The sequence below is a fragment of the Chelonoidis abingdonii genome, chromosome 7 (genome assembly GCF_003597395.2).
Source record: "Chelonoidis abingdonii isolate Lonesome George chromosome 7, CheloAbing_2.0, whole genome shotgun sequence".
NCBI lineage: Eukaryota > Metazoa > Chordata > Testudines > Testudinidae > Chelonoidis > Chelonoidis abingdonii.
In genome coordinates this window covers 29335296-29363050 of record NC_133775.1, presented here as the reverse complement: position 1 = coordinate 29363050, position 27755 = coordinate 29335296, and the positions used below count along the sequence as shown (strand labels likewise).

The 27755-nt window shown below is 40.6% G+C and overlaps 1 protein-coding gene across 3 annotated transcripts in view; it reads left to right on the top strand.

The window, feature by feature from the left end:
• The window catches only part of TTLL7 (tubulin tyrosine ligase like 7), a 74163-nt gene extending 47547 nt beyond the window's left edge, over positions 1 to 26616 (top strand). For 2 of the 3 annotated variants that reach the window (XM_032798864.2, XM_032798859.2), the window contains exons 16-20: positions 2068 to 2181; positions 6131 to 6211; positions 16188 to 16348; positions 20449 to 20622; positions 25077 to 26616. In XM_032798864.2, the coding sequence (XP_032654755.2) occupies positions 2068 to 2181; positions 6131 to 6211; positions 16188 to 16348; positions 20449 to 20622; positions 25077 to 25194 (648 nt within the window). In that variant the 3' untranslated portion in view covers positions 25195 to 26616. Of the gene's footprint in view, positions 1 to 2067; positions 2182 to 6130; positions 6212 to 16187; positions 16349 to 17316; positions 17499 to 20448; positions 20623 to 25076 lie in introns of those variants that run through there. The other variant, XM_032798865.2, reaches the window with a different exon arrangement.
• The last annotated feature ends 1139 nt before the right edge of the window (positions 26617 to 27755 follow it).

The window sequence follows — 27755 nt, the reverse complement described above, 5'->3', positions numbered from 1 at the left end:
GTGCTGTAGCTAAACCATTTCAATTCCTGTTTTCTAGTCCCCTTTATATCTTTTCACCCCCCAAATAAACTTTTGGAGATAGGTTAATTAAAATGGGCACTTTCAGTCCACATATGCAATCACTCTCCCTATCAGAGGAATGTCTGTTGTTGTGAGAAATTATTTTGGGATGCTAATTAACCTTTCTAACATTTACTCACCCTAACCAAAATTTTTAATTTGGCAAAAGGTTTGTTGCCTGCTGCCTTTGGGGCTCTGTCTAAAAGATGAAAAAAGGTTCTTTTTTTTTAAACTGAGTTAGCTGATGTGATGTAAACCATCCCTGACCATCTTTTGTACATACAGTTTAACAATTTTAAATTCAACTAACTGGATTATAAATGTATTAACCTATGTCTACAGACAAAGTATTAAGAATGTTTCCCTTCACATTAGCTAATTCGAGGTTAAAAAAGCTCTTTTTTATCATGAAGACATACACTGAGAATTTATTGTTACAGGGCTAGTATAGACTTCTCTCTTCACATTAATTCTGATCTATATCAAATACAAATTACTGAGACATTAAAATGAGTCTGTCACAGTATGCCACTGAAAATGAGCTACTCACTTAAATAAACATAAGTAAGAAACCAGCTTAACTTTTTCATTGAGAAAGCTTCAACTACTGGCAGAGATCTTATATTACAGAATGTTCTTGTTTCTGTGACAAAACTGGGGTCATATTCCTTAAAATCATGCAAATAAAGTTACTTACAGAATAGGAATGGGAAAGATTTAATGATATCTTTATGGACTGAGTTCCACGCACAGTACTGTATGATTGTTTTTGCAGCCAAGAATAATATACCGTATATTGCTGATAGAGTAAAAATTTTAAAAGGATAATCCATAACTTTTTAGTATGCTCAAAATAAATTATTTGGAAAGTGTATGTTTATCAGCCCTTTGAATGGTGAGAAGAAAGTATGTTTTTAGTGATTTATATTACCATTAATTAGATTATGCATTTGGTTTTTAAATCAAAGATATGGAACCTAAATATGGAAAAACAATCTATACTTGAGTTACAAGCCCAGAATTATAAATAGAAATAAACAAGAGGCATTAGATGGCTCTTTATTTCAGACCCAAATTATTATATATTATATGGCAAAATTATTTTGTTAAGCTTTAAAGTACCTATCACTTATTTCAGCCAAGAAAAGCCCTTAAGAGAATAAGGGCTGTACTTCCCTCAAAATCCACAGATGTTAGAAAGTCTGCAAATTCAACAAGCCCCATCCAAGCCTCCAAACGTTCGGAAGTATGCAAAAGCAGAGTTATGAAATATCTATCTATCTATCTCAAACAACCTTAATTCTGACCCTATAGCACCATCCTGAGGGAGCTAGAACATCTTAGACAATCTTAGCTATCGTCACACAGTCTCATCTCAATATTGATCAAAAACATTCATAACTTGAGATTGAAATCCTGGCCCCATGAAGTCAATGGCAACACTTTTATTGACATTAGCAGGATTTTACCCTTTAATTTACAGAACCTGTGCATGGAAGTTTGGTATGCTTTCATGATTGGCAACTTGTGCTCAATTGAGATGCGAGACTGGATAGCAAGGGATGTCTCAGCTTGCATTGGAGGTGCAGTGGTAGAGTTCTGTGAGATTGTTTGTTAGTGGCTGCATAGAGAATCCTCTTTGTTCATAAAATAATAGTTACATTTAAGTTTGTTGTGTTTGCACTGTATATTTTAAATGGGGTATATTGTAATATAGAGCAGATTTGCTCATCTGTCTGAAACAAATTTACCTTCAGACTTCACTTCTCTTGCAGTGTTTTACAAGTTCTAGTCAATGCTTATATGCGTTAATGTACACATAGAGTGTATGTATTATATACATATACCGTTTACATTCTTTTTAAAAAATCTATTTATTTTCCTCCTTTTGGGAATAAATATTTTTTACCATTAAAATATCTTTCACATAAAAGATACACATGAAATCACTAACTCTGTACTAAATCAATTCCATATCAATTTTTGACTGAGTCTTTGCTTCAGTAGAGAACAAAAGAGCAAGAAGAGGCATTGACAAGAGAGACACTGTTCATTTTCAATGATATGAGAATCAAGTTCCCAGGAAAAACAGATGAAGAGGCAGAATTAATTATAGAAAATGTAAGTATCGATCAATGAGGAAGATGCATCACAGGACACTTACTGTTTTATATTAAGCCCCTATGAACTTGGGAAAATAAAATGTACATCTAATGATTCATGAGCTTCTGTGGCCTTATAGCTCATGGAATCTATAAATCAAAGGATTCCAAAAGCTCAGATTTCTACATTCTACCTGATCTTAAAAGAACAACACTGAAATCATTCTTCGGACTTTCTAAAATGTGACAAACATTTATAATTACGAAGACTGAGTAACTTAAGTTTATAATTGTGGAGGTTTGTCCTGTTAAAGTGCAAACTTTTAAGTAAGCACAGAAGAATGTTACAATTAATTGTTATCTTTCCTAGAATGTGAATACAGATTGTGAGATGTTTTATCACTATCCCTGAATAGGCATGCTAAGGAACTCAGAAAGGTAAGCAATAAGGTGAAGTAGAAGCCTGGGTACAAGTGCCAGTAATACCATTTGCATCCTTGCTGACTCCTTCAGTTTGCCAGCTTGGCTTTTCTTTTTATCTAACATTCTTCTGAGCCTTAGTACTTGGCGTGTAACAAAGAAGAATATGAAAGGAGGTGGAAGAATAAGAGATGAATACTGTGCTTGATGCGAAACAGTAAATGGGAATCTTAAAAGAAAATAGTACCAGATTTGAAGATATGCTGGGAGAGACAAAGTATGGATTGGAAAAACATTGAAAATGCTGAAGAGCAAAGAAATAAACATCAGTTTAACAGTGAAAAAAGTAAATAGCAATGTTGTGTTCTGCTGTTGTCTGGCAAAGGTGTAACATACGCATGTTAACATGTTGCAGATTAAACCAAATGTATCCTGGTTCAGTCAGCAGTCCACTTGCAGGGGAATTGAGCAGCTTTCATTGTTATTGGTAGGGGCTGCACAGGCAGTTTTCTTTGTTATGATGAAGATGTATATTTTATGCAAAGCGCTTCCTGACTCCAGATGCTATCCATTTTGAAATGTCCACTGCCTTCTGGGCCATGCAAATCCTGAATGGCCATTGATACTGGCTTCATATAGTAATCCAGCCTCTTTGAGAGGGCAAAGATACCCCACAAACTTGCATATAAAAGAGAGATTTCTGAAACAATTTTTTAAAACTTTTTTGTGTGGGAAATTTCAAAATTTCCAGTTTTCCTTCTGAAAACAAAAACTTTTTCAAAATTTCTGAATTTCAAACAGAATGGAAATTCTGAGTTTGAAGCAGCTCTACTGACTGTAGCTCTAGGACTTAATTCCAGAAGCACAGGCATGAGACAAACCTTGGTCAGTCTATGAGTAGGACCCTACCAAATTCACAGCCATGAAAAATATGTCATGGACCATGAAATCTGGTCTCCCCCCATGAAATCTAGTCTTTTGTGTGCTTTTACCCTATGCTATACAGATTTCACGGGGGAGACCAACATTTCTCAAACTGGGGATCCTGACCCAAAAGGGAGTTGCAAGGTTATTTTGGGGGATTGGGATATTCACATTATTGCCACCTTTACTTCTGCACTGCCTTCAGAGCTGTGCTACCAGAGACCAGTGGCTGTTGACCAGATGACCAGTTCTGAAGGCAGTGCCCTGCCAGCAGCAGTGCAGAAGTAAGGGTGGTGATGCCATACCATGCTATCCTTCCTTCTCTGCTGCTGCTGGCAGTGGCTCTGCTTTCAGAGTTGGGCTCCTGGTCAGCAGTCACCACCACTCTTCAGCTGCCTGGCTCTGAAGGCAGAGCCACCACTAGCAGCAGTGCAGATGGAAGGGAAGCAATATCACAACCCCTTCCCCGCAACAATAAACTTGCAACCCCACCACAACTTCTTTTTGGGTCAGGACCCTTACAGTTACAATACTGTGAAATTTCAAATATCAATAGGTGAAATAATGAAATTTATAATTTTAAAAATCCTATGATCATAAAATTGACGAAAATGGACCATGAATTTGGTAGGGGTTTAATCTATGGGCCATCTGAAAAACAAAATTCCCTGGTATGTGTGGGGCCTCGCCTGATTCTTGATCACTGAAGAGGAGTGCAAGGCCTGTTACGCCAATTGCTTTGATAGGAAAGGCTCCCTTTACAGTCTAATTTGAGAGCTCCCTTTGTTCCTAATTGCTATTTGAGGTGTATGTGAGTAAGTATGCAAAAATTCAGCTTGATAGGCTCCTATTTTCTCCCTGGGTAAGCTGTGGAATGGGGCTGTGAGCCTGAGAGACTTTTTGAGCCACACGGATCCTTTAAAACACCTTCACTGACTGTACAGCATAAATAGCGAAGAACCTGCGTTCTGCATTAAGTGAATCCATATAACATGATTGCCATGAGCCTAGTGTCAAATAGGCTGGGCAGAATTTCTGGCTTTGCTCCTGGGAAATTGGTTGACTTGGGTGATAGTATTGGGTAAAATTTTGAAAAGCACTTCAGTGATTTAGGAGCCTGAGTTCTATTGAAAGTCAATGAGACTTAGGCTCCCAAGTGACTTAGATGCTTTTGAAGCATCTACCTGTAATGTCTAAACCAGCTTTGAGCCACGTTGGCTCTCAGTTGTTCCCAACAGGGCTGCCCAGAGTATTCAGGGGGCCTGAGGCAGGGCCAGGTCTTTGGTGGCAATTCAGTGGCAGGTCCCTCTTGGAGGGAAGGACCCGCAGCCGAAGAATGAAGTGTCGGTGGTAGAGCAGCCTAAGTGCCGCTGATTGCGGCTTTTTTTTTTTCCCACCACTTGCGGCACTTGTACTCACCAGGCGGCACTCTGAGGCTTCGGCAGCACTTCAGAGGTGGGTCCTTCACTTGTTCTGGGTCTTCAGCGGTGGCTCTTTCAGTGCAGCGGAAGACTTGGAGCGATTGAAGGCCCACTGCTGAAGTGCCACCGAAAACCTGGAGCTCCTGCGAGGCCTGGGGCAAATTGCCCCACTTGCCCCCCTGCCCCAGGAGGCCCTGGTTCCCAAGGCCTTTTCCAGCAGTCAGTGATTACCAGGGTAAAGGAGTACTGCATAACTGCCTCCATTCCCCTGTGAACACCCTTATAATGTGGGTTCAGAAGAGGGTGACATTGGGGCTGCAACAGTGGCTCTGCATCACTGTATCCTCTGGTAGCCAAATGTACCAGTTTTGGATCTGTTCTAACTGATCACAGAACCTGGCCCTTCGAAGGGAGTGTTGCCTGGATAGGAACTGAAGCATAACTTAAATAATTCACTCATAGGTTTCTCCCCCTAGGCTATTTGTTTTCTAGACTTTGAACTAAAGTAAAACGCTTCTTCAACATTTTCTTCAAAATGTACTCCATTGAGTGGCATGTCCTGATATAACATTAAGCATGACAATATGCTTCCTTATTGCAAAGTCCTTTGTAAAGCCACTTGGCAAAATTCTATGGGAAAATAAGAATCTCAAGATTGGAAGAGGTCAGATAACAAAGCGATAGTGTCTTAGATGACTTTGAGGCAAAATTGTTAATAGATACTGATCTGGAATACAGCCAAAGGTGCAGAATAGCGAGAAATTAAAAAGATATGTTAATAGTTCATTAAAATTTAGATATAACCAAGAAAAATAAAAATACATTTTGTATGATTATTACGAAGGGTATTTTAAAGGTACATCTAATGACCTGTATGAAGCACAAAGCTTCATATTTACTAGAATAAACAATGGTTCTATAATATTGAACTCTGTGCCCACCCCTGTGCTTTTGCTTGCACTGCTGGAATGGCATGATCAGGTAGAACAGGGGTCAGGATCTGGCTCAAAGTCATTACCTCTTTTCCTAAATTTGCAGACACTCTTCCATTTCTTACAGAGAATTAATTATTTTTTACATAAAATGCTGGGATTGTTTTTAAACAATTGAAGTATTTTACCAATGTAATATTTTTGCTGGAAATGTCAAATTCCACTCTTTATAGATGTTTGTTTTTTATCTTTTGTTTTTCAACTAATTCAGATTATGGATAACTGGAAATACCATAAAACAAATGTGGCTTCATACTGGCTGATAAAACTGGACTCTGTTAAGCAACGAAAAGTGAGTGATGCATACATCAACCTTTGAAAATACTATTAAGTAATGAATATGCACTTAGAAGTGACTGCCATGGAAAAGTTTGAGATGTCAGAATATTGGCCACCGTGAGTGTTCTTATGTCATTGACACCACTGTATATACAGAATAATTCCTATGCAGTTAATGGTGTTAGTTCATATTTATACCAGTGTAACTAATGTCAGAATCTGGCCATTGGATAAGATTTCCAAAACCAGGTGTTTAAAGTTAGGTAATTGTTCAGTAGGAGGAGTTTGTGCACCATTCCTGAGAATATGGTTACTCGTTTAGGATCCTACGTATGGACTGAGGTGCCTAATTTTGGGTATCCATTTTTAAGTATCTTAGTGTAAACTTGTATGCATAGTGCCAGGTGTTATTTGGACTATACCTTGCACAGCTCATGTGTGGTTGCAAGTCAACATGTGAGGGAGAGAGAGGTCTTGCAACTGGAGGGACAATAATGTGAGCTTGTGGAAAAAATGATTGTTAGAACAGTAAACAGTAGAGAATTGTCACTTCTAGTACAAAGAAGCTTGTGAAGCAAACTCCTCCTCCCATCCACCAAAAGAAAAGAAGTAAATATAGCTATCGCGTGTCTGAGTTGTCTGAGTCTGAATTTGGCTCTTTGAGTGTAATATCTTAGCGGATGGCTTGTTAATGACATGGCAGTGAATTGGAGGTACAGCTACAAAGATTAACAATGTTGCAATCTTCAATTGAATTTACAAATGCTGGTAATTATTCCTCTTCTTTTGCCAAATAGTTTATTCCCACAAAAGATTAGTATTGCTTTTCATGCTTTCTCCAGTTCACAGAAGTACTAAATGGGTGCTGCTATGGTTTATAGTGTGCTAATGGCTTCATTTTTAATCTCCATTTTTAAAAAAATGGACATATTCTAATCAATCTCTGCTTTGTAAACCAATATCTCTTTTCCTTAAAATAGCTGAAATTTGATTTGGGAATAGGTGAGATGGTGTCACTGTATCACTGGACTGGGAGTCAGGAGATTTGGATTCTCTTTCTGCTCTTGAAAAGAACTTGCTGTGTGACTTTGGGCAAGTCACTTAACCTGCTATGTGCCTCAGTTTCCCGACCATTTTTTTTTTTTTACAAAGAAAACAGTGGAAAGCACTTTGAATAAAATGCTTAATATATGATATGTATTGTTGTTAGGAAGGGTGAAATATCATTATAAAGGAACAGGAGAAATATGTGGTAACCACATTTCAAATTGCGCTAACAAAATCTGCAGTCTCATGTTCAAATTTTTAGTCTCTGTAGCGCTGAATACTACATTAAACTACCTGCTTTGTTTTTTGGATCTGGGCACAGACAAGCTGCTATAAAGAAAACTTGTCCATCTAACGGGGGGATAAAAGGGAAGGTCCTTTCATGGATTGAGAACTGGTTAAAAGTCAGAGAACAAAGGGTAGGAATAAATGGTAAATTTTCAGAATGGAGGGGGTAACTAGTGGTGTTTCTCAAGGGTAAGTCCTGGGGCCAATCCTGTTCAACTTATTCATAAATGATCTGGAGAAAGAGATAAACAGTGAGGTGGCACCTATCTTGAGCAGATGATACTAAACTGCTCAAGATAGTTAAGACCAAAGCAGTCTGTGAAGAACTTCAGAAAGATCTCACAAAACTAAGTGCTTGGGGTAACAAAATGGCAAATGAAATTTAATGTGGATAAATGTAAAGTAATGCTCATTGGAAAAAATAAACCCAACTAATACATAACAATATGATGGGGGCTAATTTAGCTCAACTAATCAGGAAAAAGATCTTGGAGTCATCGGGTAGTTCTCTGAAGACATCCACGCAGTGTGCAGAGGTGGTCAAAAAAGCAAACTGGATGTATATAAATACACCCACATCTTGAATACTGCATACAGATGTGGTCTCCTCATCTCAAAAAAGATATACTGCCACTAGAAAAGGTTCTGAGAAGGGCAACTAAAATGATTAGGGGTTTGGAACGGATCCCATATGAGGAAAGATTAAAGAGGCTAGCAGTTTTCAGCTTGGAAAAGAGGAGACTAAGGGGGGATATGATAGAGATATATAAAATCATGAGTGATGTGGAGAAAGCAGATAAGGAAAAGTTATTTAATTATTCCCATAATACAAGAACTACGGGCCACCAAATGAAATTAATGGACAGCAGGTTTAAAACATATAAAAGGAAGTTCTTCTTCACATAACACAGTCAACTTATGGAACTCCTTGCCTGAGGAGTTTGTGAAGGCTAGGACTATAACAGCGTTTAAAAGAGAACTAGATAAATTCATGGAGGCTAAGTCCATTAATGTCTATTAGGCAGGATGGGTAAGGAATGGTGTCCTTAGCCTCTGTCAGAGAGTGGAGATGAATGGCAGGAGAGAGATCAGTTTATCATTATCTGTTAGATTCACCTCCCTCTGGGGCACCTGGCATTGGTCACTATCAATAGACAGGATACTGGGCTAGATGGACCTTTGGTCTGACCCAGTATGGCCGTTCTTATGTCCATTGTGATGTAATTGACCATTTTACCTGAAGTTCATATGTTAGATGGAAGATTTATGCATACAGTTTTATAAAATTGGCATAGCTTTATAGAGACAAAGACATGATGAGAACTTGATAATGCAGGTTAGCTGTGAACTTAATTAAAGATCTTTTGGAATTATATAAAGTGGCAACATAAATCCACATTTCTGCAGAGATTTTTTTTAAAAGTATAGAGTGCATGTATTGTAGTAGGAGCAGTCACCATTGATTGAGACTGAATTATTTTATTATTTGACATCTATTGGTCCCTCTGCTGAGTACCCTTTGCTAATGATTATCTCTTACATGTTGGTAATCACTGGGGAAGGTCATTACCCCAAGATCCAGTGCATAGACCTACTCCATCCTTTGCAGTAGGGATGCTTGGCTGCCTCAGCAGCACTCTTCCCCATCTTTCACCAAACCCGCAGAGGCCTCTCTGCTGGTCTGCAGATCTACACAGTTGGAATGGTGGGTTATAGGAAGAGCGGGAAGATTTGTCATGACCTACAGGTCTCAAATCTGGGCCTGCAAAATTTATGGGAGCAGCCACTCTCCAACCCTCCACCTTGCAGCCTGCTAGCAATAGCTTACCTGAGACTTACAAAGCCCAGCCCCTGTGTGAGGTCCAGTTGTGAAGTCCCAAATTGGCTGATTGGCCTGCTAGCGCAATGTAAGCCAGCAGCAGGAACAGGAAGTTGTCCAAACAACTGGTCTCCACCCTGCTCTGAACTGTGGGACTCGTGCCTCCTGCACCCTGCTCAGGGTTGCCAGGCACCCGGTTTTCGAATGGAACACTCAGTCGAAAAGGGACACTGACAGCTCCGGTCAGCACCACTGTCTGCACCATTAAGAGTCCATTCAGCAGTGCAGCAGGACTAAGGCAGGCTCCCTGCCTGGCTCCTAGATGTGACTGGCATATCTCCTCTCCGGCTCCTAGGTGCAGAGGTGGCCAGGGGGCTCTGCATGCTGTCCCTGCCCAAAGTGACAGCTCCGCAGCTCCCATTGGCTGTGGTTCCAGGCCAATGGGACCTGTGGGAGCAGCGCCTGTAGATGGGGCAGTGCATGGAGGTCCCTGGCCCTTCCGTCTTGGAGCCAGACATGGCAGCCCCTTTCAGGAAACGCCTGAGGTAATCGCCGCCTGGAGCCTGCACTCTGCACCCCCTCCCACACCCGAATCCCAGGTCCCAGCCCTGAGCCCTGCCCTACACCCAAACTCCCTTCCAGAGACTACACCCTCTCTCACACTCCTAACCCTTGGCCCCAGCCTGCAGCCCCCTCTTGCACTCCAAACTCCCTCATTTCCGGCCCTGCACCAGAGCTCGCACCTCCAGCCGGAGCCCTTACTCCCCCTCGCAATCCAATCCCCAGCCCTGAGCCTCCTCCCACGCTCTGAACTCCTCATTTCTGGCCTCACTCCAGAGCCCTCACCCTCTCCCGCACTCCAACCCCCTTCCCCAACCCAGTGCAAGTGAGCGAGGGTGGGGGAGGGGATTGAGTGAGTGGGGGTAGGGCCTTGGAGAAGGGGTGAGGGTGGGGCAGCAGGCGGAGCAAAGGCGTTCAGTTTTGTGCAGTCAGAAAGTTGGCAACCTTAACCCTGCTCCTGCTTGATTTTTCTGGCATTCCAACCTGGCTTGACTCCTGACATCTGCCTTGTGGTTCCTGACTTCATTTGTTTCCTCCCCATGACTCCTTGGTATCCTCACCCGCCCTGACTCTGGTCTCTGACTCGTGGTTCTGATCTCACTGTATCCCACCTATCCGACTCTTGACTCTGGCTCTGACTACTAGGTCTGGCCGCGTATGACCTGGTCATGACAAGATTGCACATTATCTTTTTTCTGTAATTCCACTGAAGGGAGGATAATGGAACTCAGACCCCAAACTTTGCAGTCTTCTCTGAAGTTGAGATCTCTTTTGCGGGGGAAGGTCAGGGTTCCCAGGGAAACGGTAGCTAGGAAGAACCCTTGATAGCATAGATCAGGGGTCCCCAGCGCAGTGCCCATGGGTGCCCTGGCGCCTGCCAGGGCATCTATGTGCACCCGCCTACTGGCCACCGGACAAGCAGCCGCCAAAATGCCGCCGAGAAGCAGCAACGTCAAGAAGCGTAGGTGCAGAAATGCTGCCAATTTTCAGCGGCAATTCGGTGGCGACACCTCTTGATGGCGCTGCTTTTCTCCAGCATTTTGGCGGCAACGCTTGTTAACATTACTGCTTCTCGGCGGCATTTCGGCGGCTGCTTGTCCGGCGGTCATGGTCCTCGGTCCGGCGCCCGCCACACAGAAAAGATTGGGGACCATTGGCATAGATCTTTTGACCTACACTGCTAGGAGTAGGGGGAGGGGAAATCTGCTGAGAGTCAGAGCTGCAGCAGAGATGTGGGTCCTCTGCATGGAATCTTGGGGATTCTCTTTCATCTATCCCAACAAGGTTATCCCTAAAAAGGGAAGGAATCTCCATGAAGGGAAACACTGGCAGAGGGCACAACCCCCTCTTGTGGGGTGAAGGGGGTGCTTAGACCTGATATGGTGTGAGCACTCCAATATGTTAACAGGTATCTCAGACTGGGAATACTGTTTCATTGACCACACAGTTTTCAATTGGCCCTGGGTTTTTTTTCTTCTTTTACTATGAGGCCTGGTCTACACTATGCGTTTATACTGAATTTAGCAGCATTAAATCAAATTAACCCTGCACCCGTCCTCACAACAAAGCCCTTTATTTCAATATAAAGGGCTCTTAATATCGATATCTGTACTCCTCCCTGACGAGAGGAATAGCGCTCAAATTGGTATTGCCATTTTAGATTAGAGTTAGTGTGGCTGCAATTTGACAGTATTGGCCTCCGGGAGCTATCCCACAGTGCACCATTGTAACTGCTCTGGACAGCAATCTGGAGTCGGATGCACTGCCAAGGTGGACAGGAAAAGCCCTGCAAACTTTTCAATTTCATTTCCTGTTTGCCCAGCGTGGAGCGCTGATCAGCATGGACTGATTGCTTTATGGGGAGACAAATCTGTTCTATCAGAGCTCCGTTCAAGAAGTTGAAATGCCAAAGCATTTGAAAAAATCTCCAGACAGAGGCCACAGCAGGGACTCAACACAGTGCTGCGTGACAAGCGTAACGGAAAGCCAAAGAATCAAATGGATGCTCATGGACGGAGGGAGAGGGGACTGAGGACTCCAGCTATCCCACAGTCCCCGCAGTCTCCGAAAAGCATTTGCATTCTTGGCTGAGCTTCCAGTGCCTGAAGGGTCAAAAGCACTGGCCCTGGGTGGTTCAGGGTATATGTCGTCAATTTACCCCTCCCTGTCCGTTGAAAGAATGAGTCGGAAAACAAATGTTTCTACGCCTTTTTAACCGTGATGTTACTGCATGCTGCTGGTAGAAGCAGTGTCTTGTGTGGCGCTGAAACCTAGCAGATCCCTCCCTTCTTTTTTGATGGCAGACCATGCAAAGGCTTGGAACCATCCTCTGCTCGTGAGTGCTACGCTGGCTGTCTCTGGTGAGGTTGGGCCTGGTGGGCGCCTGGGAAAAATGGGAATGACTCCTGTTCATTCCTGACAGACAGTACAAAAGGATTGAAACCATTTATCATAGGAATGGAGGTGAGTGCCTGCTTCCCCCCCACTTATGGTTAATGAAGGTTCTGTATGCCTAGGCTATATAGCAGTGGAGGCTTGCCTCCCCTCATTTTGTCTCACTAAAGTCAGTGTTCTATTTCCTGCATTTCTTTTTACTTCATCAACAAAATGGGACCACTCCATGGTAGCCAAGGAAGGGTGTGGGAGGAGGGATATTAAGCAAGGGTGGGTGTGCAGGGGCTCCCGTGAATGGCATACAGCTCATCATTTTGTGGGACTTAATCTGGGGACTTGACCCAGGAGCGGCTGTGCTCTCTGTTTCTTAGGAGACTTGCCCCATAATTCTGTGCAGGGACTGACTCGTATTTTTAGGACAAAACATAAAAAGGGTGGGGGGGGGGAATTGACCTGGGGATCATTCATTTTTGCCATACGCCCCGGCTGACCTCAGCGATCCGCCAGTAGCCAGCACCCAGAAGCAGCAGACGATACAAAGTGATTGATAAACTATCCCAATTTCAATTGCAGAGGTACAAAGGATTAAATAACCGTCATCGCAATTTCCAATATGCACGGTATTATAGGTGTGTAACCGTCTCTGCTACCTTTGCAAGGCAAATGTATGCTGCTGTGTCAGCGCGTGCTACCGCGGTCTGTTCAGAGCAGCGTTCCAGTTTACACATCCAGTGAACAGTGACCCAAAGGCTAACAGGCTCCATGGTTTGCCATGCTAATGTTATCCTACCAAGGCAATCTAGGGGAAAGGGCGCAAATGATTGTCTGTCCAATTGCTTTCAACGGAGGGAAGGATTTGATATTCAAGTGACGACATTTACCCAGAATCACCCGTGACACTGTTTTGGCCCCATCATGCATTGGGATCTCAACCCAGAATTCCAATGGGCAGGGGAGACTGCGGGAACTATGGGATAGCTATGGGATAGCTACCCACAGCGCAACGCTCCAGAAATCGACGCTAGCCTCGGTACATGGACGCACACCACTGAATTAATGTGCTTAGCGTGGCCGCGTGCACTCGACTTTATACAATCTGTTTCCAAAAATCGGTTCTGTAAAATCAGAATAATCCTGTAGTGTAGACATACCCTAAGAGATTCAGCAATCCGGTTTAATGTTAGCTGTGGCTTTATTACTCCAGCTGGTTTGTCCCCTGTAACCAGTGTTTTAAAAAGCATGCTAGTGGGTCCTGTGCTTTCTTTGACTGATGCTTGTGTGGCACCCGGGGCATGTACAGTATGTCAGGATAAAACACTAGGTCATTAATATAAAATGCAGTACTGAAAATGTGGATTTCTTTCTTCATGTGAAGACACCTTCGATGACTTAGGAAACTAATACTACCTGAAGCATTGGTGTGCTCTTGATATTTTGGCAGCAGGGGAAGTGATTTGCTTTATGTTTCTGCATCTTTTTAATCTCAACCCCTTCAAGCAATCAGATAGATATTCTTAGGGAAGTAGTTATACAAATGGCTTACCTTGGAGATTGACATTGCAGCTAAGGATTTCCAAATGTGACATATGAGTACAAAGCTTTAGTGGATCTGAGAGCAGAGTGTTTTATATTCTGGCAGGTTGCGGGGGGGCGGGGGGAGGGAGAGGTGTAAAGCCAAAAAAGAATAAGTGTTAGAGAATATTTCTGAAAGTATAGGTCTGTAGTTCAAAAGGAGCTCTGAAATTTTAAGAGGTTTTAAAACAGAAACTTGGACTATCTGGCATGCACTCTGGGATTGCTAGGAAATTCCAGAATACGGGAAAGAAATATCCACCAGATATGCTAGGTTTTCAGAATGTCTATCCCCAACAGATATATCTTCTTAATGATTTTTCCATCCTTGCTCTGGATAAATACAAACACCTGTACATAGCCATAATCTCTAACATCAATCAGTGATGTGTTGCAAGGACCATTTAGCAGCTGTATTACCTCAGCTTGCACAATTTCTGCTGTTTCCACTGCTGGCACACTCTCTGTCTTTGACTGCTCAGTTTATTCATCTCCTTGTTCTGTTACATCTAAATGATTTGTTGTGTTAGTGTAAAAGAAAAGAAAGAAAAGAACATTCTCATTCTACACAGTGGAAATTAATGTAGGTGGAGCTAAATGGCTGTTCCCTTGTGCAATGCCTGAAAGTTCTTATTTGGGTGCTGCTCCCTGGAAGTATTCAGTGTGAGTCTACATGCACTCCATGTGCCTGAGACCAGAAGACTCTTCAATAGCAATGGTCATTGTTGTAGTAAAAAGACAAAGCTCATCTTACCAGGGCTAAATTCTCTGCTTGGTCATTTCCTTGGTCGCTCCCTTGTAAGAGTTTGGATACCATTTTACTTGCTGAGCAGTGGGGGCATCTCCTTTCAGAAAATCACTTTAACAGGCTTTATTCTGTGTGATGCTGTAGGCATTTTGGGGTCTGATGAACTGCAATATGCTTTTTGGGTGAAATTTGCCTCTGTTCAGCACAAGGACTTTATCAGTGGTGGGCAACCTGTGGTCCGCAGGCTGCATGCGGCCCTTCAGGGTAATATGATTGCAGGCCATGAGCCATTTTGCTGATGTTGACTGTCCACAGGCATGGCTGCCTGCAGTTCCCAGTGGCTTTGCCATTCCCAGCTAATGGGAGCTGCAGGAAGCAGTGGGACTTGCTGACTGTTGCTTCCCGCAGCTCCCACTGGCCAGGAACGGCGAATCGTGGCTACTGGGAGCTTCAGGAGCCATGCCTGCAGATGGTCAACATCAGCAACATGTCTCACGGTCCGCAATCAGATTATCCTGATGGGCCACATGAGGCCCGCGGGCCGTAGGTTCCCCACCACTGGCCTATATACTACTTAAGTCACACTTAACGTTTTCAGAAAACATGTTACAGACAGTATCTAATAGCCATGATTTAACCCACATTCTTTGCTGCAATTCTGCACCAATATATCCACACACAACTCCCATTTAATTCAATGGGAGTTACACAAGTATATCGGAGAGCAGAATTGGGCATCATGTTCTAATGAGCTACTTCCTACTCCATAGTCTACTGGTGTATGTATGCATGGAAGAAAAACACATGAGACATTGAGCTAAGATGTATACTAGACAGAGAGACCAATTTATACGCTGTGCAAAAATGTCCAATTTTCTTCTTTCTCCTCACAAACAGTACTCAGATTAATGCTATATTACATTTTTAAAGAGCATTTCCTTTTCAAATGTCTCTTAATGCTGATTTTTCTTCAATGCTATGACATACTATTTCCTGCATAAAAGCCAGTCTTACTATCGTCTTATGGTTTGATTCTGAGCAGGGCTAAGCACATGCAACACACACTGAAGTCACTGTAGACTGTGGGTACTCAGCTTGTCTCAGGATTATTCTTTTATGAAGTAGAGGGTATTCTAAATATGCTAACCAATTTTAAAGTATTCAGTATTGCTAAGGATGGTATTAATCACAATACTCCTTATCAGCGCTATGTGTGTGTGTGTGTCTATCTGTCTGTCTGTCTGTCTCTCTTTCTGTTTTTACTTGTTTTAGCAATTTTTTTTACTTACTGATACTGAAAAAGGTTGGGGGAGAGATACTAATGCAATAAATAAATGAAACTTGTTTTGTTTTTGCAAAATGGTTTTGATGGAAAATGATGCCATAACAGAGTTAGTAAATGAAACAGCTTGTTGAAATTTAGAAGTGATGATGCTATATGATAATTATCTCATACCATTTTTTCTGTGTAATGAAAGGACAGATGTTTGGTTTTGAGATTTTGTCATATATGCCTGGATTTTTTAATTGCTTTGATTTGCTTGAAATATTCTTTTCTAGGTTTTGGACATAGTGAGGACAAGTGTTCGTGCTGTTCTGCAACGTGTCTGGAGGGTTTCTGACGTTGAATGTTTACATTTATACCGTATTTTTAACCGTGTGTTTAATCGCTTACTCTGGAGCCATGGCCAAGGCTTGTGGAACTGTTTCTGTAATTCAGGGTAGGCTCAATATATTTATTATTATAATCCTTTTAATAATTTCACAGCTATCGTTAGAGCTAGCATAGTTTACTGTTTACTTTCATTCAAGAAATTATTGTAATAAATAGAACTATTTTTAAAACCATTAATCAAAAATGTACCATGTAATTACCTATTAACATAGGCCAAGAAGTTCAATAATGGGCCCATACAGTTAGGATCTTAGATCCATCTGAAGGCATCTAAAGTAAATGATTTGATTTTTCAAGAATGCTGAGCATCCTGCAGCTCCCATTGATTTCTTTCACTGAGAGACCCTTCTGGCTCAACACTTTCGAAAATCAGGCCAACTACTTAAGTGACTGTGACGGGGTCCCCGGGGTGCTATCTGGATGAGGGGACCACCAACCCTTCAAAACCCACCAGCCTGGGGTTTCGCTCACACTACAAAGGTATTGCCCTTACACAGACATCCACAGGCAGGGACACACCCCACTAAGTTACATGAATGCTTCTCCCAGCCACTCATGAACCATCAATAGAGAAGCTGCAGCCTTGCACCTCAGGACTGTACTCGGTGGCACTGGTCAGGAGACTGACCAGTGTAAGCTCCTTACCTAGTTGGCCACTCTGACAAAAGGGTAGTGGCCATGCAACAGCCCTGGATAATCAGAGTTGAGATTTCCCAAGCACTTCAACCAAAACACGCTGTCTTAGGTAAAATATAAAACAGATTTATTAATTACAGAAAGATCAATTTTAAGTGATTATAAGTGATAGGCATAAAGGTCAGAAATAGTTACTTTAAGAAATAAAAATAGAAACACACATTCTAAGTCCTAAACTTTTAATCTAAGCAAGCATTGAATCAGATAGCTTTTCTCACCCTGAGAGATGGTGCAGGAGGTTACAGTTCCTCAATACATAGACTGTATCCTTTTATAGCTTGCGATCAAACCCTCCAGTTCAAATTCTTTGTCTTGCAGATGTGCTTCCAGGTGTTGAGATGTGGTGGGAGAGAGGCCAAATCATGATGTCACTTCCCCTCTTTTATACCTTCTTCCAGTGTGCTGGAAAAATCCTTGCTGTGAGGAGGGGATCAGGCAGTCACCATTGGTCAAAGCAGTCTCCATTGCAAACATACCTTCTCTAAGGAATCTCTGGGATAGTGGATTCTTTTATTGATGGGTGTTGAGCCATTAATGCTATCTGGCTATTGCTGGCTACTATTTTGTTGTAACTGAAAGGCTGGTTGTGGGTGTTCCCAACCTCACAACATATTTCAGTAACAGAGAGAGCAATACTTCATAATTCACATACAATGATAGCACCTACAATCCAACCGGATATTCATGTTCAACAGATCAAGACTTTTAAAATAATACCTCACAAAATATACTTACAAAACATATAATTATATCACCATGGTGAATATGGGATTCTCAGATGCTACTTTGAGGTACAGAGAGTCACAGTGACTTAATCATAGTGAGTTGGCCATTGACAAAAATCATGGCCCTGTCTGTTTGATTCCTAGAGTAAAGAAAAGGAGAATCAAGTAAAGAGCCCTGCTGACATTTTATACATTTATTTATATATGGTTTAGAAATACAGCTGAATTTCTGAGCTGGACAATATTTGCTCTTCATTACATATCTGAAACAATTATGAGAATGTAAGTGTGTGAAAAGTATGAAATTGTGACACTGATAGGTAAGGAAATGGGGGTTTTTTGCTTGAAAATTAAGGATGCTTACTGGAAAACAAGATACCATATTTGTAAAATTAAATCAGCCCATTCCCCAGCCCCTTATGCTCATGCAATTGAAGTCAAGGGGACTATTCACGTGAGGAAAGGACTGCAGGATTAGATCCTATGTATATAACAAAACAAAATATGTCAAAGATACTTTTTATAGTCTTCCTTATGGGGAAAAAATGTATGTACAAATATATACCATATCTGGACAGCATATAAGTTTCTCTGTAAATATATAGAGTGAGGTGACTAATGGGATGTTTTTGATTAACTTACAAAAGAAGATTGAAAAAAGATTTATTGAAAATGAGCTTTAATAAATAATAAATATACACATTATGATGATGGGTTTCATATGTACAAAAGGAAATAACTCATTTGTCACTTGTAGGGAATGCATTTATTACATTTACAAATGTAATAAGAAACCTTACCTATATTCAACACAATGACAGGAAAAGGGAGATGGAAAAAATAGATTATTAAAAGCAACAGTCTCAGAGAGTGAGAGATCCTGTGCTGGCATAAATTGGCATAGCTCCATTGATTTCAATTGACTTCAATGGTTTGATGTCAGTTTATACCTGCTGAGGATCTGACCCATAATATGATTGATTCTTTAAGTGCTTGCATATGTCCATTACACTGTAGGTGTGTGATCAAAACCTTAGCATTGTACCTAGTGGTACCTTTTTCCACTTTGTTATTTTTAAAATATTTTATTAATTTTATTTCAGAACTTTTAGTTTTAATGTTTCCAGTCTTGAGGGCCTTTGGAGGCAGGGAAGCCTATACTAAGGTCCCCAGGGTTCAAACCTTGCATACACTGCATGGCCTTCCCTTGTTGTCTTCCTGTATCCCCTTTCATGGTGGTGTGCCATGCCAAAAGTTAACTAGATATACCCAAAGTTACCTCAGATTTTACTTGTCCCATTTCCTGTTCAGGGCTGATGCTATATCAGTGCATGAATTCTCACTAAGCCCAAACAGACATCCTATTTTATGACTTCTATTCAAAACCCCTATATGGAGGATAAAATCCTGGCTCCACTGATGTTTTTTGGGGAAAAAACTATCATTGACATCAGTGAGGCCAAGACTTCACTCTGAATGCTTAGAACCTGGAGAAGGGATGCAAGGAACCCTCCCCCCACAGCTGTCCCCCCCNGCTGGCGGCTGAGGTCAAGGACTGTTACAAGTATTTCTCACCATTTTTTGCCTCAAACTCCTCCCCACCCCCACACTGTATGAAATGATTGTTTCATTAAAAAAAAAATCAAACCCAAGCTTGCCAGCCATCTAAGCCATTATACGGGGCTTTCATTTTTTTATAGGGAAAGGAGTTTCAAGTACAAATTTTGCCCTTGGACACCCATATACTTCTCTGTATTCATATCTGAATATTCATATAGTATTCATGTATGATTATTCATGTCATATTCATACAGTAAGTTGCGAATAAACACAAATACTATGCACAGGACTAATTCCTCCTTACTGGGGTGAAATGCACCTAGTTAGACTAGCATGGTAGCCTTAAAATTCTGTGCACTGAAAAGCTGAAGGACTAAACCAGTTTGGAAATAAAATGTTAATGGAAACAAAAGTACCAGGTGTGTGGTTATTTCAGATGGAAAAATTTACCAGACACAAACTGAAAGTTTTAAATATACTTCTCTGACTTGATAAAGAGCAGACTACCCTGCCCAGTTAAAGCAATGTGCTAATGTTCAAATTGTCTAGACTGAGAAACTCCCTCCCCATGACTTTTTGAATAGTTCTGGTAGAGAAATGAAATATGAAATGCTTCCATTTATCTATTTATTGGAAATGTGGAACACAGCACAGTATTTTGAACATTTATATTCTACTGTCATATGTATCATTTGTTGTTCTCTTCATGCTTAATATCATGGATTCCTGAATATGACTAATTAATGAAAGTATTAGCATGCTATATAATTACTATGGCATCACAGACTATTCAGATAGTAGCTTGTTAAAAATAAATCAGCATTTCGTGTGTCTCATGATGTAGAACACCATTGAAAATTACATGGCAGTAAATCTTTATGTGCTAAACCTAAACAATGGTCCGATAAATGCTTTGCGGGACATACTGAATGAAAAATGGGTTGTGATCATTTTGCAATATGAAGATTAATTTCTTAATTTGTATTTTATATTCCCACCATCTGTCTGTATATGGGTTAAATAGCATAGGCCTTTCCTGTAAACAGGCAAGGTCACACTTTATTTCTCTTACTCCTCCACTGCTAAATCTGATGTCAGTAGTAAAGCCTTTAGATTGCCATTTGTAACACAAAACATGAGGTCATGTCTGTTTCCATGCCAACAGAAGTTCTTGGGAGACCACATTCAGTAAAAGGACAGAGCTGATGACTCCTGAACAACTCCAGTGTTGTCAACGAATAGTACAGCTTTGTAAACACTGCCTGCTGGTGGCTTACAAATATTCAGCAGATTCAAGAGGATCTCTTACTGGAATTAGCCCTGACTGGGATGATACAAGGTATATACTTTCATATTTCTAATTATGAGACATGTTGGAATATATGACCAGATTTTAAATTATATGCGTATACTTCCCTCTAGGCTAGTGGTCTCAGCCTGCGGCCTGTGGGCTGCTTGTGGCCCAACCTACATACAGCTACGGCCCATGTGACTTCCTCAGGGCCATACAAGTGTGTATATATATTGTGTGGATGTGGCCATATAACAGAGAAAGAGCTGCATATGCAGCTCACAATGGTAAACAGGTAGAGAACCACTGCTCTAGGCCTAGGAAGAAGCAACAAGAACTAGTTCACTGTCTGCAACATAAAGGATGAGCATTTCCTTCCAGCCCTACTTCCTGTCATTATGATTTCTATAGTGTGGTAGTGAACGCAACAGGAATTATCCTTGCTGGGTTAAGAGGAGATTTACCATACTCATTTTATTTGAAACTAACTTATTAAAAGTTTTGTTTGCTTGATGCCCCAATAGCCAGAGTAAGAAAGGCATTCTGTTCTTAACTGAATTGAAACTTGCCTTTCTTCCTTTTCTCAGATTCCTCAGAGTAATTGATTCCTGGTTTGCATTCCTAGGAGTGCCCTAACATGTATTACTCTGCTGGTTTCACAACCCCAGTGGAATCCCACAGGAGCATAGCTCCAGGCCATGGTCAGGTAAGTGCCATCTGACTTACTGTGTTGCACAGTTTTGCAAAGTTGACTTCTAAAAACTGCAGACATAATTTTTTTTCTTATTATATTTCCCAAAGGGTATAAATATTTTGTTAAAACCTTGCAAAACAGCACAATATAGTAAAAAAATATATTTTGGCACTTTCCTGACTCTCCATGGGCAGGGTCAGTTCTTCAGCAGAGTTATAATATCGTCAGCATGCTGACTCTTAGGCCACGTCTATACGACGCGCCATATCGGCGCGTTACAATCGATTGCTCGGGGATCGATATATCACGTCTCATCTAGACGCGATATATCGATCCCTGAGCATGCTTACATCGATTCCGGAACTCCACCAAAACCAATGGAGTTCCGGAATCGACATGGCGAGCCGCGCACATCGATCCCNATCAACACTGTTTTCAAAGAATGGGGCAGACAATTCCCGAAACTGGTGGTTATTCTAATACTTAGGCCTGGTCTACACTACGCTCTTAAACCGATTTTAACAGCGTTAAATCAATTTAACGCTGGACCCGTCCACACTATACTGCTCTTTATATCGATTTAAAGGGCTCTTTAAATCAATTTCTGTACTCCTACAAAATGAGAGGAGTAATGCTAAAATCAATATTACTATATCGGATTAGGGTTAGTGTGGACGCAAATCGACATTATTGGCCTCATTATTTTACAGTAGCTACCCACAGTGCACCGCTCCAGAAATCGACGCTAGCCTCGGACCATGGACGCACACCACCGAATTAATGTGCCTAGTTTGGACGCGCACAATCAACTTTATAATATCTGTTTTATAAAATCGGTTTAAGCTAATTCGAATTTATCCTGTAGTGTAGACGTAGCTTTACTGAAGCATCACTAGGAGTAGGGAGCCAATGATCTGTGATGTAATGGTTCTGAAATGCAGAATTAAAGATTTATGTTCTGAATGCTTCTCTTACCCTAGTAATTTGGATCATTCAGTACATAAATTTACAAATGGTTTGTTCATTTTAAAAGTCATGCAGTTCTCTGCAAGGGCAGTGTTTATTAAAATAGCTACTACATATATAATGTCCTGTAGAAATTAAACTCAATACATATTATCAGTTAAACCTACTGTATGACTTAATTGCATAAGCAATATGTCTTTAACTAGTTATTTGATATATTAAACTTTCTGCTATTGTCATGTGAATGTTTCAGGGGCTCTAACATAATTTAATACCAGCTGGAAACAGAAGTTGACTGTTCACAGCAAAAGTAGAGGTAATTTAGCCACAAAATGAACCATATATGCAATATTCATATATAAATGAGCTTATAATAGTAGAGTGGTAAAATCAAAAACGATGAAACAAAGTAATTCTTACTGCCAATATTAATACAGGAGGTCATTTTTTTCAATCAAAAATCAGCCATAACTGTTCAGACCAATCAAATCACTCTACTGTATTGCCTAGCTAACAGGCCTGCTTTGGCCATTTTCTGTGACTCTACTGAAGTCCCAATGGAAGTGTAATCATGGATTTCAAATATGAGCAGAATCTGGCCCTCTGTTTTAGATAAGTGCATAACAGTTATAAAAGTAAAAGTTACTATTTTGTATCTGTAGCAGCATAGCTGTCAGGATAACTTTCATTAAAAGCTACAACCAGTCTGCATTTATCTCAAAGAACATTACATTTATATTATGGCTACACTAACCAATATGTTCTGCCTAAAGAAGGGGCTTCCTATTTTCTTTATGGGAAAGAAACTCTTTCATATCAGCAGGGTTTGCTTTTATTTGTCCAGCCAGCCCTAATATGTACAAGGTAACAGTGACATTATTTCCCTTAAGAGTAACCACTACACAATTTCACGTTGCATCTGGGTTTGTATTTTTAAGCTATCAAGGAAATTATATTAAAGGATTTTCACTGCTAATAATAATTTTGTTGACTGTTACTGTGATATAGTATGAGTAAGACCCTGTAAACTGCAGCATATGGGCAGAGAGTGATTTAAAGCTTCCTTTTTTTTCCCCATAACTTTGTAAAGTTTCATTTGTATAGCTCTGTTGGGCTTTCTTGAGAGGGAAACTATTTTCAGGCTACATTTATGTGCCCTTTTTTGGCAGCTTTGTCAGATACATCTCCAGTTGCAATTGGCTATTTATACATATTCGGCGCTTTACACATTACTGTATGTCTAATTCCCAGTGATACTGTTCCTGATGGAAAACCAGCATTATTTTAACTTTATTGCATAGGACAAGCTCAAAAATTGTTAAACGTATTTCAAAAATAATTTTCACTGTACAGTTCAGTGGTCCCAGAGCTCTGTTATCAGACATTATTGGGAATACCAAGGTAAATGATCAATGATGTTTTCTTCACAAACCTTCAAAATAAAAGTAAAAATGCTGTGAAAACACAGCCAGACTTCTTTTCCAGTCAGGATACTCAAATCTCATACCACAAGCTTTTTTAAAAAAAAAGCTTCTGGCCTTTTGAATCCTAACAAAATTCATTTCTAAAAGAAACTTGAAGTCAATCCCCCTTGCCCCTGCTGGTTAGATCCTTAAACTTTTCCAGACAAGCATAGATGTCACATCTCATACTTAATCAAAACTGCTCAGATGTTCTTGCTCCCAAATCCTATGAGATACTGAGCACCTCCATACAAAAGGTGCTTAGCCTCCCCTTTGTTTATGGCAAATTGATTAGCCTTTGGCAATAATGGCCTTCCTCAGGGCTTAAACAAACCAAACATTTACAGTTTCTCACAGAGCAGATGTTTCCTATAAACAGTCATGACATTGCCTCTTTCCCTGTGATTAGTAGGATTAATCCTCAGAACTCTTTCAATGCACTTGCTCATCATTAATCAATATGATTCCCTAGAATAATGCTACATTTTTTAAACAATACATTATATAATCTGTGGTGTATGTAATCTGTTTGGGCATTGCGCATCACTCATGAAATTTTGATTTAATGTGGATGTTTTGTATAGTTTTTTTGTGCTCATCTAATGAGTCCTCCAATTAATTATAAGGACTGGTAATAAGAAACAGATTTTAAAATGAATATTAAGCAACCGATGATGAATGAATGTTTGTAATGTTGTCTGAAATAAATCCTTAGCTAATCTGATTTAAAAAAAATAACTGAGTCACTGATTAATGATGAATTAGTAGATTAAAGAAATCTGGGGTGTTTGCATTACTTGGACAGTGGAGATGGCCTGCCAATATTTAAAACAGCTAGGGATAGTCAAATGATTAGAGCAGAAAACTGGGATTCAAAACTCCATGTATTTTTTTGCCTGTCTTTGCCATTGAATTACTGTTTCACTTTTTACAGGTCAGTTCATCTCTTTAGGTCTCAGTTGTTAACCCATTTTTAATCTGGGAAAAATAATACTATTCTAATTGAGATCCTTGGGTGACAGGTTAGAAACAGTTTTGGATAAGTGACTGGTCTTCCCACCCCCTCTCCCCCAAAGGGCTGGCTATGGCAAGCATTTAACATCTTTACCATTAAGAAATCAGTGGCAAAATATATGACCCAATGTAGGCTGCAGTTTTGCTTTGGCTGTCTATAGGTTGTAATAAATAAATAAATATATATTTATTTATTAAATCATTTCCTTTGTTGTCTGAGGCAAAGGCCTGCCACACAGTACTCTGTGTGTGAATGTACATAAAGTCTGACATACCAAGATTATGTGAGGCACATGAATGACTAACTCCTTTGCCTTTGAATGTAACCATTTCATTAAATTCCACTTTTTTAAAATCATTTTTAGGTATTTGCTGCCAGGACCTTCACAGCTCATCATGCAAACATCCTTCAACTTTATCTGCACTTCATCTGGAATGCCTCGCTCTAACATTTTGTTTACACGCAGGTATAGCCACTTGTGAAACAAAGGGAAAGGTGCCATGCTTGATAAATAATGACATTCCGTTTTTTCCGCTTTAAATTTGTGAGGGAGCTGAATATAAGCGCTGTTATATATTTGCCACAGTACATAAAATAAAATTTAGCTGAAATCCTACTGTAAAAGCATACACTTTCTGGAAATGTAATAAACCTTGTTAAGTTGTTTACACAAATATGTGAATGTTTAGATCTTGCTAGGTTTATAAATAATTCCTTCCTACTAGAAATGTTATTTTTGCTGCAATATATAAAATGGAATTAATCTTGGAGATCCTATTACAGTGTTAAATTTAGGTATAATATCTTTTAACTTGAAATATATTTATTGTAAATCATACTGCTTATTGTCTCCTAGATGATAAAAAGCCTGTTGTAGAACAGTAATAGTAATTAAATATAAGTAGTCTGATCTTTTCTATAGCATATTTTAAAATATTATAAGCAAGATCTAATATACAGACGTATTTGTATTTCTCCTATGAAATTACAAGGTGTGTGTAATAATGTTGTTTTTCAGTAAGGACATAAAGTATCTTTTAGTCTAAATGAAGACAATCCAGAGGGTAAATATTCAAATATACCAGTTCTGGCAAATAGCTTCTCGTTGGATCCTTGTAATAAAACAGAAGGTAACGGTTACTGTCAGATCTTCCTTCAACCTTCTTGTGTCTTGTGCCTTTCAGTTTCAATTGGGATGAAGTAGTAACCTACAGCTCATAAAAGAGCTATGCATATTTTCTTCTGTTCTGCTGCACAAGTGATGAAGCAGACATTTTTCAGAATTACTGCAGTGCCACAGTACCCTCTTTAAACTTTAAAATAGTACTGTTTGGTTTGGTTTTCACTGTAGGGTGCATTATATATTGTAGAATGTATACTCTAATGGACAGTATTTTCTAGACTTGCTGAAATCCTAAGAAAATGGTTGAAGATACAGTTAATTAGATTTCTATTACTCAAATTCAGCTTTGCAGACCTGGCTGAGTGACACAATAAGAGTTTGATATCGCCATGTGCCAGATCCTGAAGGCAGAGGTGATCTGAAGTGTGATCTAGAAACATAATTTTAAGAGTCTCTCAATATCCACGTTTGTCCAGTTAATCCCTGTACATCAGAGGTCCCCAAACTGTGGGGCGTGCTTCCCGAGGGTGGGACACCAAGGAACATTCAGAGGGGTGTGTGGCAGACTGGGCCAGCTCCCACAGGGGGTCGGGAGGGAGGGTCACTGAGCCCCGTGCACAACTGTGCTCCAGCCGCAGCTCCAGCTCCCATCTACAGCCTTGGCACGGCTCTGCATCTGGTTGCAGGCTTGGCTTTGAGCCCCCACTGTGGCCTGGCTATTGCCCTGCTCCCAGTCCTGCCCGACCTCGGCCCCTGGCCCCATCCTCAGGCCCAGACCCATCCCCCAGCTGCAGCTGCATCCTCAGCCACATACCCCTGTCCGTGTCCCCTCCCTTAGCTGTGGCTCCGTTCCTGGCCATGGTTCCAGGGGGGTGCAGACAGAGAGAAGGGGGCATGACCCAGAAATGTTTGGGGACCACTGCTGTACATGTACATCCTAAGAAGTAATTTAAAAAAATTAATCCAGTTTGTAACCAATTAACTGCCTTGTTCCTGTTTGTTGTCAAATGACTGTTCACTCACTGGTTAAAGTGGTTTTACAAATTTCTCTTGTAGTTATTTTCCAGAAACAATGCAATAAATAGGGTGGTAGCCTAATGGCCCTTCTACCAGAGCATTACATGCCTTTTCCTACTCACCGACTGGGGACATTAACATTTCTCTGGGATGGATTTTTGAAACCTTGGCCAGAGCCTACCAAATAGGGAATTTTGACACCTATGCTTTTGCCTGTCCAAGTTCCATACCTGTAGGATGACCATTCATAATAGCATGACAGTTCCCTAGATACGTTTTTTAAAATGTACTATGCTTTTGAAATTTGACTCCAAGGCTGATCAGATTCAGGCAGTCTGCTAGAATTTCTTCCTTTTTCATGTTAATGCTGGTTTACTCACCCAGCATGCTACCATCAGTCCACTTGATGTATCGCTGTGGGCTATACAGTGGTGGCAGCTGATAATGCAAATTACATGTGATTACCTGTAAAACCTAACAAAATCTGTAAATCTGTCCCTCCAGGGAGTGCTAATGTACAGTGGTCTCCACAGTATTCTGCTTTTGGCCTTGGGGAAGATTTGGATCAGTGTCCAAAGGTGCTGAGCAAGGAGACTGGGCTAATTCTGCCAGCAGTAGAATTTTTAAAAGTAGGGCATTAAGTACAGATACGCAAACTAGGTAGAACTAGGGAGATCAAGGATATGTATACACAGAAGTATCAAGTGATTGGTTTAAGTTTTCAAAAATGGTTTTAGTTTTTAGCAGATGTTATTTCATGGTGTTCTTATTTCTGATGAGCCATGCTGGAGTGGTTTTAATAGTTATTAAATCAATATTTCAGTATAATAATCCTAAATGCTTTTAATCTCTTCCACGTGTACGGGCTGTCTACTGTATAGTTAAAGGGGACTGTGTCAGGGG